The sequence below is a fragment of the Mesoplodon bidens genome (genome assembly GCF_964165515.1).
Source record: "Mesoplodon bidens genome assembly, chromosome: 2".
NCBI lineage: Eukaryota > Metazoa > Chordata > Mammalia > Artiodactyla > Ziphiidae > Mesoplodon > Mesoplodon bidens.
Window position 1 is genome coordinate 119,870,849 of NC_138177.1, and position 12,453 is coordinate 119,883,301.

Sequence of the window (12,453 nt, forward strand, 5' to 3'; positions counted from 1 at the left end):
ACCGGTTTGCAGAGCAGAAATTGAGACACAGATGTAGAGAACAAACATATGGACACAAAGCGGGGGAAGTGGCAGGGGGTGGGGGTGGTGTGATGAATTGGGAGGTTGGGATTGACATATTTACACTGAAGTGTATAAAATGGATGACTAATAAGAACCTGCTGTATAAAAAAATAAATTAAATAAATTTCAAGAAAAAAAAACTAATAAAGAGAAAGAATTGGTACTATCTCCTACCTCATGGTCACCAAATGGTTAATGAGACCAAGTTTCTCTTTATAAGGTATATCAGTTAATAAATGAAAAAGAAATGATGAAATATCACCATTCTGTAATCTCTAATGAACTATTCGATCTAGACAATGATCATTAATGAATGCTAACATAAAGAGACAGAAAACTAGATGGTCTTCATGCTGATAGAAGTATCACCTAATAGTCTTGATAATTTTTTTTTAAAAAATTAGACCCGAATCCAATAAATCCTCAATATAGAGATACCAAAGTCGAAGTACCATGGGGGTGTAATCAGCACAATCTGGATTGTGGACAAATGACTAGGTTTTTTTCAATAATAAAGGGAGAGAGTGGGAGCGAAGAAGCCATGTGTTAAGAGAAATATAGGAGACATACCAATTATTTGTAAAGCCCTTATGCTAATCTTGATTTGAACATGCACAGACCTTAACACTAATCCCGATTCAATTAACTGTTAAAAATTTTAATGAGATCATTGGAGAAATCTGAAAACAGACTAAATATATATTGTTATTACGAAAGTATGCTGATTTTTCTGTAGGACAATGGCATTGTGTTTATTTTTAAGAATCTTTATCTTTTAGAGATACATGCTGAAATATTTATGAATAAAATAATATGATGTCTGGCATTTGCTTCAAAATAATCCTTGGGGAGGGAGAAAGTGTACAGGGATATAGATAGAACAAGATTGCCTATGAGTTAATAATTATTCAATCTGAGCTGTGGTATACAACAGTTCATTACAGCATTAGTTTCCCTATAAGTCTGAAATTTTCCTTCATAAAAAGCTAAAAAATATCCTTCTTTGAAATCTGGCAATGAACATCAGGTCACTATGGGAAATCTTTAACAATAAAATCCACACAGCTAAATTTAGGGTACAGATTTAAATCACTGTGGAGATTGCTACCCTTGAGGTCGTTTTGGTTGACCTTTTGTCAACCAACCAGATTTTACCAAAACCATCTGTTCTGCTCATTTCTAGCATAGTTGTCTTCTTTGGTCTGGTTGTAGTATTCAGTGAAGCACCAGACGGGATTAGACTTGGGGAAGAAAACAGCAAGAAAGCATCATAAAATCATCTTGACTTGTTTTTTCTACTTTTATTTTGGTAACTCTACCAATTGAATGATACCTGCAAATTAATTTTACCAAGTGTCCTTTTCCCCACTATACAAACAGCTTTCCTCATCACAGCCAGTAGGAAAATGAATCTCCCAAAGCTATTCTCTTCCGGTGCTTGTTGTACAATCCACACATCTGTGACAGTGCTGTCTCACTGAAAGCTCACAGCAAAGCCAGCATGATATAAACACATGGGGACAGACAGCATGCTGAGCTCTTCTCTGATACCACAGAATTATTCTAGGGCTTATAGTTATGACTAGGGCATACCCCGAGGGCTAAGTATTACTAATGAAAAACCAAATATACCTAATTAACTGCACTGCTCTGGGCTAGTGAGAGACCAGAAATTTCCAAAGCCACTTGAGAATGGTCGTATTTATATAGAATGGTGCTACATGTGAGAGTATTTCTTTGAAGCACATACCTACTCCTTTAACCCCTAGTGCCTGTCTCTTTGGACTGTTTATGCTATACTGATTCAAATCTTAACACTGGGATTCTTCTTGCTAACACTAAAGTGGAAGGGGTCACTATCATGGCTATTTGTCTTGCATTTCATTAGAAGCTATGCATTTTTGGTTCTCAGAAGTAGAAAACACTAAATTCCACCTACATTATCAGTAGGAGAGTTGAGCCAGATAAGATTTTGAAATAGTTATCAGCATTTAAATTATAACCAGAGACATCAGAAACTCCCCTTCTCAAGCACACACTGCAATATAGTTGAAAGTTTAAATTTGATAATAAGGAAGAATAAAAGACAGATATTTTGAGGAAATCAGAATGTTAATATTGGAATTATAGTCAATGCTCAATTTATCCATAGTATTACACAAAAAAGCAAAATTCACAGTAATTCAAACTTTCAGCAATCAGTTTCAATATTTTCCTTCAGCAGTTCTTGATTAGAACTAGATATATGAACTAAGGTAAACTGATTTATAATTCTACTTCTCTCTCACATACTGGTTACCTTTCTAAAGAGGAAGAAAAAGTGGTGAGCAATAGTTACACGGGAGAAGAGGAGGAGGAAGAGGAAGCAGGGGGAGGAAGCAGGAAAAGTAAGGAGTAGGAGAAGAATAAGACAGGCAGGCCTCGGGAAAGGTGGTTTACAGAATGCTGCAGGAAACGGGATGTAATGAAAAAAATGCAAATTGGTTTTTAGATCATTGAGTGAACGGTATGTATATCTCATTTCTCTTCAAGAATCCACTGTTAATGATTTTAAGGAATGCATAATTTCAACATGGTATTCTGCTTAACATGTTAAATGCTAAGTTATGGTGTTCACGATCATAGGACCTATTTGCAGGCAAGAAGCTATGCAACCTTATTAGAGAATCAATAGCTTGTTCTGTTTTGTGCTCTCAGTAAATTTTTGCCACAGCTTCCAAAGGAGTTTAGGTCCTAAAGTTCTCTCACATTTCTATTTTAAAACAGAAATGTGTAGACTTCTTTCGGCTAAAATCCAATTTATTCAATAGCAAATTGAGCTAAATAAGAAGAAATCTAAAGATATCTTGGGGAAGCAGCCAGTGTTTTTTTGGAGCCTCAAGCCAATCAAAAGGGAGAGAACAGAAGGTGGGGTAGGTGGAATAAATGGGGCCTAGCTGCTGGCTCATCAAGTAATCATAATAGTCAAAAACATATAACAATCAGTTTGAAAAGTTACTCTGTTCATTTGATAGCTGGCAAAAGAACTCAGCAAAGATTTAGCATAAAAGACAATAAGGCTGCTTCTCAGAGGACTCACCTGTCTTTCCCAGTTTCCTTCTTAAACACTCCATCACAGTAACTCATGCGCTTCTCTGTGGTCACGTAAATCTGGGCATTGGGATAGATGTCAACAGTCTTTTTCAACATGTTGTAAACAATGCCATTGCCGTCTTTCCTCATATTGCGGAAGGGGCCCCAAATAACATAAATAGTAGCATTTGCTTCCTTGAAAAAATAATCAGGGTTTTTCAGCAAAAGAGGAACGCTGGTATGGGATACAACTCGAATCATTGTCATGCGGCCAACATCTTCTTCATAGCCCTTGGTGGGGGCATTGTTCATTCTCCAAATGCAGGAAGACTGATCTATCTCGTTCCCCACCTTCTGGCCAACCATCTGACCTGAGTTTGACACTATGGCACAAAGGTTACAGTCCAGTTGCAAAGGCTGAAAAATGAAAAGAGAAACAGGGTGGGGGAAGAAATGTGTAAATTAGTAAGTTCCATCTATCCAAACAAATTCCTCTGGGAAAACAGAAAATCCAGATATTGTCATAACTGTTGAGTGTGGGAATACCTCTGAAATATATTTATACCAAACCAACAATAGTTGTGTTGCACTTTAATTTATTATTTAATTATGCCTGTCTACTAGACGGTAAACTCAGTAACGACAGAATCAATGTCTGTCTTCTTCATTTTAACCCCACTCCCCAGAAGTCCCTGGAATACTATAGTAGCTCAATATATAGCGGTTAAGTCAGGAAATGAAAGCAATTTAATTTAGATAATTAAGATAATTTTATTAATTAAGATAATTTATTAGGACCCTGAACTTAATATTAGGGAAGAAATGGACTTTTCTGATTCATCTAGAATTACTGATTTAGTTGAAAAGAGAAAAGCAATCCAGAAGAAACATATCAACATACCAACAGGTTCAATCTAGGTGGGCAAATTGAGTAGCAAAGAGACTCAGAAAAGTCACCAGGATAATTATCACACAACTGTCAATGGTAGGGACTCAAAGTAGTTATTTGACTATTAACTACTATGTACTATGTTCTAGGGGTTGGGGATTCAGCAGTGAAAACTTTAAACAAATATCCCTGCCCTCACAGAGCTTACACTCAAGTGAGGGAAGAAAGGCAACAGACAAATCTGCACAGTATATGTTAGATGCAGGTAAGTGTTAAATAGGGAAAATTAAAGCAAGGAAGGAGGTAAGGATGTATCTATGAGAATGTATGTGTGTGTGTTGGTGGAGTGACCAGAAAAGGCCTCAGGAAAAAATTATATTTGAGGAAAAACTTGAATGAAGTAAAAGGGCTGACCATGGGATTTTGCAAAAAAAAAAAAAAAAAAAAGCATTCCTGCAAAGCAAAAGCAAAAGTCACTGCAAATACCCCAGGGTAGGAGAGGAACAATAGGGAGGGCAATGTGGTCTGGCAGAGCATTGAGAATAGCAAGTGAGTACTGGGGCAAGAGAGGTGGCAGGGGAGCCATCACTTAGGGCCTTTTACTTAAGAGCCACTGAGGGCTCTGGGCAGGGGAATGACTGATCCAACTCACATTGTAACAGCTTTGGCTGCTGTGTGGAAAACTGACACAAGGAAGGCAGGGGTAGAAACTGTGAGAACAGGATGCTGCCATAATCCCAGCAAGAGAGGATGATGGCTTGGACCAGGTTGGGCAGCAGAGGAGGTGGTAAGAAGCTGGTCACATGCTGGATTATTTTCTGAAGGTAGAGCTTGCTGGGTTGACCAGTAGATGGAAGGTGAGATCTGAGAGAGAGAGAAAGGAGTCGAGGATAACTTCAGAATTTTAGCCTAAGAAATTGGAAGCCTGCAGCTGCCTTTAACTGAGAAGGAGAAGGCTTCAGGAGAAACAGACCGAGGGAGGAAGCAGGAGCTCATTTCCAGACCTGTTAGATTTAAGGTGACTTGAACACAGACTCCTGCAGCAAATGTTATAACAAACCTACTCAAGCAGCTTTTATTTATCTTCCTGATTATTAAAGTAATATGGGCTTGTTGTGGAAAACTTGAAAAATATAAAAAGAATTAAAACTCTCCATATTTCCACCACTCAACAGCTGCTACAATACAATTATACAATTTGGCCGCCTTGATTTTTCAATTAATTTCACATCATTAAACTTTCCCATGTTAGTAAATAGTCCTTAGAGATATTTTTAACGCCTGCATAATATTCCATTGTATGGATGTACCATAATGTACCTATCTGCCTCTTTCTGGGCATTAGCTATTATCTGATTTTTTTAATCACATAAAAATTGCTTTGATGAGCATCCTTATGCTTCCCATTGTATTCTGGATGCCAACAGTTATTATATTAATTTAACTTTACTTCTTTGATTTCGTTTTTATGGTACACTGTAAAATACACTAGAATCAAGGGCATTTATTTGAGATGTCAAATTAAGAATTTCAAAATAACTTTACTTATGCAGCCCACAAAGGTCCATTTGTGAAGTGCCTTAAAACTCTGCTATGAAAGGGACTGCCCATCACTCCTGCTACAGTAAGATTTCTGAACTAAGGTGGGCAGCAGGTGATCCAGGCACCAGGTTAGAATAGGTCTGCTCAAAGTGGGTGAGTATATTAGAGCACTTGGAAATGGGGTTCTCTAGGTTGGTGCCATAGTGAAAACTTCACCAGTGGGCAAATGGAGGCACAAGGGGATGCCTCTGAGAATCAGGCATTGATCTAAGCCCCTTCCTCATGCACCTAGGAGCCCACAGTCTTTGGGGATGATAAGGAAGAACACGATGTTCTTCCTGCCAGGCGATTTGCAGCTGGGCCTGACATCCATTACACTTAGCTGAGTCCTCCAAACTCACTTAGAGTCACACAAATCAATGCCTGATTTAAATTGTGTGGGTCACATGGCATATTCCAACTTATCACCAAGATGCATATGGTGCAGGGGGGTTAGGTTCCATTTATTGTTCCAAGAAGTTGCTTCACTATATAATAAAAACATTTTGAGGATAGGCCCTCCACACATTAAAAAAGAATCAAAAAGAAAAAAGAAAGATATAAAGAAAAAGCCTTGGATGTGTTCTAATCTACAACATGTAGCAATCTGCATTGGATTTCCAAGTCGTTAAAGTGAATCAGCTGGTTCTGCTGTAACAAAGCTTAATTTAACTAATAAAAATCAGTGTACTGGTTTCACTTGACAATTGTGACCTCTGAGAGTGATCAATTAAGACATCACAATCTGTTTCATGACAACATATCAGGATGCTGCAGCTGTGCAGTTTATGAGGTCAGCAGCTGACTAACAACTTGAGGGCAAACACTGGGAATAACAGCCTCTTGTCTATGTGACAAACATGTAATTGGGCAGGGTGCTACGAATGTAATGACTTTGGGGATAGGTGGTGATCTTTAAAGTGTCCCTTTCTTTTATACTATTCGCTTGGCCATATTGTCACCACGGCCAGAGTGGTAAGAAACTTCTGCATGTCATATACTTCTTGTTCTCAGACCTGCCTAGCTGTCTGATTTCCTGAATGAGGTGCCAGGAGACATGGCTGCATGGAGTGACTGTTCTATTTACCACTTGGTTGCAGGAACCATCTTTACAGTATGATAGGAGTGCAGGGCTAGATGAATGAAACAATCCTAATCATAATCAGAAGCTTCAGGTAACAGCAAGAGCTTGTTAAAGCGCAAGGGACTCATTTATATGTTTGAAGGCATCTTCAAACTACGGTAAGCCATGATAAAAAGAAAGACGCACCTGGGCATGAATGGATGGTTTGACCCAAGAGCTGCTCTTATCTGGTTATCTCAGTTCCTTTTATTAGCTTTATCGCTGCATCTTGTGATCTCAACTTTCTTTGTTAAAACATCCTGCTGTTTCTTGAGCTCATTTATGTTATTTGATTTGAGGCCCTTGCTTGAAAATTTATTCCATATGTGTCCACTCGCTCAGTTCTGCCTCAGTAAGCAGTTTCTTTGTAGATTGAGGCCCTGGATTTTCCGAGACCTTTGGAAAGATTTATCTGGCTCCACTTTATCAAGCCTCATCTTAACTTTCAATTCTCCTTTTCAGTTGACTTGTCCCTATTTTTTGTTTTTCTTTATTAAAAACAAACTTGACCTCTTTGTCTTTTCTTCTTGTACACTCAAAACATCAAGCCAAACGCTTTGCTTGGGCTTGGGCTGTGTCTATAAACTGAGATCACCACAAATATACAGCCGACCCTGTCTAGGCAACTGTGTCACTGTTAAGAGAAAGCTCACAAATGTCAAACGCTTTCTTTTTTTTTTTTTTTTTTTTTTTTTTTGCGGTAGGCGGGCCTCTCACTGTTGTGGCCTCTCCCGCTGCGGAGCACAGGCTCCGGATGCACAGGCCCAGCGGCCATGGCTCACGGGCCCAGCCGCTCCACGGCATGTGGGATCTTTCCGGACCGGGGCACGAACCCGCGTCCCCTGCATCGGAAGGCGGACTCTCAACCACTGGGCCACCAGGGAAGCCCTCAAACGCTTTCTTTTATTTGACATCTGAGACACTGATTTTTTTTTTTAGTTGTAACATCATTATATAGGCATACCTTGTTTTTACTGTGCTTCGTTTTATTGCGCTTCATAGATATTGCGTTTTTCACAAATTGAAGGTGTGCAGCAATACACGTTGTCATATGATGGTTAGAGTATTTTAGCAATAAAGTATTTTTTAAATTAAGGCATGTACTTGTTTAGACATACGGCTATTGCACACTTAATAGACTACAGTATAGTGTAAACATAACTTTTACATGCCCTGGGAAACAAAAAAATTCGTGTGACTTTACTGCAATATTCACTTTATTGCAGTGGTCTGGTACTGAACCTGAAATATGTCCAAGGTTCGCCTTATTTGATTTGGGTATTTTCTCCCTCTGAAAAATAATACTGGCTCTATACCTGCATATCTGGAAATCAGCTTGGGGAACAGTCAGCTTGGGGAAAGTTAAGTATTTGGTGACATCTAGTAAACAATCAAGTAATTTTTACCTAGTACCTATTCTGTGCAAGGCTCTGTTAAGGGTGAAATAATTTTAGAATTCTAATCAGTGTGAGCTTTAACCTCAGTACACAGCCTTGAAGTAGGTGGGGAAGTTTTATGATCAACTAGGGTCAATTCATATACTATTTTAAAGGTCTAAGGGATTGCCTTGAAAAACAAGTCCTTTCTCTGCTAAAACAAATCTTGACATTTGCCTCCTTATATGAAAAAGGACTTGATTCCTGTCTGGGATGCAGGGAGAGAATGAGAGAGGGAAGAAGCAGTGTGAGGGAGATATATAAGTATGGTGTATTATATTTATTGATATTAACATGATTGAATACATAGTATGGGCCAGTCATCCTGCCCAGCACTTTATTACATTATTCCATTCAGTTCTCATAATAAATTCTTCAAAAGTTAGTTTTTATTTCCCATGATTGAGTTGAGGAAATTGAGACAAACATGATGTCCAGTGGGTACTAGATGTCTTTCAGGTTAAAAAGAGAGCACATATTATCTTTCATGAAATGCACTCACAGCACTATTAAGAAGTGGGGGATATTAAAGAAATATTTACTATTAATTTGCACTACTCCTAATATACATATAGGCAAACACCTCAAATCTCACCCAGTATCATATTAAAATTATTTATATTAAATTATAAATTAATGTTTTTAACCATGCTGGCGGCCAAGAATTTCAACAAAACAGGACAAAGTTCTTAGCTGATGAAAGTCTCCTCAGGAGTGTTACAGTTTGCATGCGGGTAGAATTAACCTCTCCTTTCTGACAATGGCATTATGATGGCAGAAGAAATTATGTGGACATTTTTTTCTTAATATTTCAGTTTGAAATACGACTGAAATTTTAGTCTAAGATAAACTAATCATGACCAGTTTTACTGGCTTTAAAATGGTCCTCCACATCTTTTCACTCAATTTGCTTTTCAAACTTCTTTTCATAGCAGCAGTGAATCGTGTTTCTTTCTGAAGCATTAAATGATTACAGTCCATGTTCGAGAAAACAAAAGGCCAAGGCAGATGTTGTTATAAGCTGGTCTCCGTGGCTAAAGAGAATACCTCCCCGTGTCGGAAAGCCTCCTTGAGGCAAATGCACTCTAGAAGCCCCCAGGGGCTGCTTTCAAGTCCTTGGGAAGCAAAGTCAGCTGGAGACGCCAAGCCCTCCTCTAACTCTTTGAGTCGCTCCCCTCTCCATATGAAGAAGGCATGAAGGTTCTAGGACACTGGCTGCCTGGGATACTATGCTCATCCTGTAGGTCATTTTACAGGCATGCTGATTTTTATTTTTATCTTACCAGAAGCATGAGCATTTAGAACAGAAATGGATTCTCGTTTGCATAAACATTGAAGAACGTAAGCGCCAGAAATCCTTGATACTATGGAGGTAAGGAGGAAGACATGGCTCTTCTCATCTCTTTTTAAGAGTCTGTGGTATTTTAATAATTAGCTTTATTTTCCTGTGTGTAAATATTATTTAGGTGGACTCTAGGAACCAATTTACCATGACATGCCCAACTGATCCTTGCCTGGTTGGAAAAAAAAAGAATGACCAAACCTAACAGGTCATTCACTCTGATCGGCAAGTTTCACCTTTTGTTGAGTCACTTTTCTCTTCAAACTAGGACACATATAGTTAAAGACTTCTTTCTGTTTTTCTGCTCTAAATTTACACACACACACACACACACACAGACGGTCACCCTCATCCAGCTAATGAGACAGCTCACCCTCCTGGCCACTTTCTCCATCCTGCTTCCTACCAACCACTCTGGAAAATTCCCCTTCTCTCTTCTTTGGGTAAGAATCTGACAAACTGCCCTTTCCTTTTTGAATGATATATTGGGACAACTGCCAAGCACTTTACATTTTAATCAGTAAGAAGAATGAAATATTTAACCTTTACTTTTTTCTCCATGAATAAGCTTATAGACAATACAATAGATAATTAAAATCTGTGAATTAAAACTTGCAAAACAGTGTGGTTTCCCCAGCAAAGAGAAATGGCCAGGTACGAAAGGTCACCTGTCAACCAGTTCTAGTTATTAAATCTCTGCATTTATCACTGAGGTGGCTCTACAGAAAACGAAGGTCAAGACATTAAATTATGAAACAGTCAGGATTAGAAAAGGTCGCTAAAAATTCAAATAAAATTTAACCAAACCTGCTAATTCTATACCCTACAAGTAAGCAGACACAGCCAGGGATGAAACACAACACTGGAGAGAGATAATCTATCTTCCTACTTTAGCCCCATATTGAAAATGAATTTCTATTTGATGTCTTGAAGTCTAAAATGAAACTTGCTTATCTCAAATAAAAGCAGGAGCTTCGATAAATATTTCAGAATGGAAATCATGTTTGAATCGAACCAGCTTAAATTATTAAGAACATTGTTTTATACTATTCTAAGGGTTGCTTTCACTTCAACCATGAGAATGCAATTTAAAGTATCGGCAATGGGGCACCCCTGGCACCTTAAATGCTTTACAGGACAATTAGCAACTCACAACTCACTAATTTACTACTTTAATGTTGAAACAAATGAGATCTTTGCTTTTCATCATGCAATTTGAATAAATTTGAACAAAGCAGGTTGAACAAAGCTCTGGAGACACACTCTTCAGTTTGCTGTCATTTATTCCTCTACTCTTCCTGATGTCTTTAGAGTTTTCGTTTTAGAGGCTTCAACATGTATAATGACGCCATTGGGGAATAGACTTTGCCTTTATTCTCCTCGATGTTCTTTTGAGGTCTTTCAAGTGAAAGGTACAAAAAAGGCATTAACAATCTGGCATTGTTTTTATTGCTTGACAAAGAAAAAAAATGTATTTTAATTTTTCCTGTGTTTCAGGAATGGTTAAGCAAGCTGTTTTCATCTACACTGAGTCACTTTCAGCAGACCTCTGTGAACAAAGAATTGTAAAGACTGTTCTAGAGAGAAATCAACACAGTTCAACAAGCCAGCCTGTATATGTACTTTTTTGCCCCTCCACAAGCTAGCTTCTTTCAGTTAGTGCAGCTTTCAAAAGCAGTGTGTATAAATCATACACTATGAGTAACAGCACATAAAAAGATAGATGTGATAACCCACAGTTTGGCTCTGACTCTGTGGATTTGGGATATGGCATTTACCTTGATTCCTACCTGGTGACATTATATCCAAGCATAAAACTTAATAGGGGGGCGCATAAAAATGTTAATGTCAGGAGATAATTCTAAAACCAGCACCATAAAACTATGTTTTTCCGTCACCGTAGATGATGTGTTCTCTTTATTTGGAACTTCCTTTAGAAAATGGATCTGTATAATCATGAAGGCATGCCAAAGGAAAGCAGTTTGCTTTCTCTGGACTGGAAGGCAAACAATGAGTCTTTTCAAACCAAAAAAGAGTTTTCACCTATAGACTGAGAAAATGGGAGTAATTCATATTTCACTATCACTATCAGATCATAACAAAATTTGACTGATTTTGAGGCCAACTTACCTCTGGATTATTTTCCTCTCCCTTCAGGAAGATGAGCTCAGGACTCAGTGCTAACATACTATCCAGGTGGATCACATAAAGAGAGTAAGAGAGAAAGCTGATTTATGCTATGGTATTAGTATCTCACATGTCACTCAACTAGGGACATGGTTCTCAACTAGCTGTGCATTACAATGACCAAAGGAGCTTTTAAAAACTTATAATGGGGCTTCCCTGGTGGCGCAGTGGTTGAAAGTCCGCCTGCCGATGCAGGGGACAGGGGTTCCTGCTCCGGTCCGGGAAGATCCCACATGCCGCAGAGCGGCTGGGCCCGTGAGCCATGGCTGCTGGGCCTGTGCGTCCGGAGCCTGTGCTCCGCAGCGGGAGAGGCCACAACGGGGAGAGGCCCATGTACCGCAAAAAAAAAAAAAAAAAAAAATTTATAATGGCTGACTTCACCCCAGACTATTTGAATCAGACAACTCTTGAGGATGGTGCCTGCATGTAAGTTTTTTTTTTTTAAGTTTCACACATGATTCCAATGGGCATCTAGGTTTGAGAAATATTGTCCTAGAGGAATTAGCAATGGCAAATTAGACCATAATGCCTGATAAAAAAGGATGAAAAACGAAATGGTAAATTTGGATCCCTCACGCACTAGATGATAGTGTAGTAAATCCTTCCATTACCTCTCAAACACTGCTAGATTGGTGAGCGGCACTTAGAATTGAAATCAGTCCTAAAAGTCAGAGGTTATGAAGAACAAATGGGAAATATATTGGAGGTTTGTATGTAGTACCAAGCATGAGAACTTTATTTCCACAAACATATTGTTAAT

The 12,453-nt window shown here is 38.5% G+C and overlaps 1 protein-coding gene across 2 annotated transcripts in view; it reads right to left on the bottom strand.

Annotated features, from left to right (window-relative positions):
* The window catches only part of ST6GALNAC3 (ST6 N-acetylgalactosaminide alpha-2,6-sialyltransferase 3), a 571,072-nt gene that overhangs the window by 219,475 nt on the left and 339,144 nt on the right, over nt 1–12,453 (bottom strand). For both annotated transcript variants that reach the window (XM_081218386.1, XM_081218387.1), the window contains exon 3: nt 3,143–3,552. In XM_081218386.1, the coding sequence (XP_081074512.1) occupies nt 3,143–3,552 (410 nt within the window). The remainder of the gene's footprint in view (nt 1–3,142; nt 3,553–12,453) is intronic.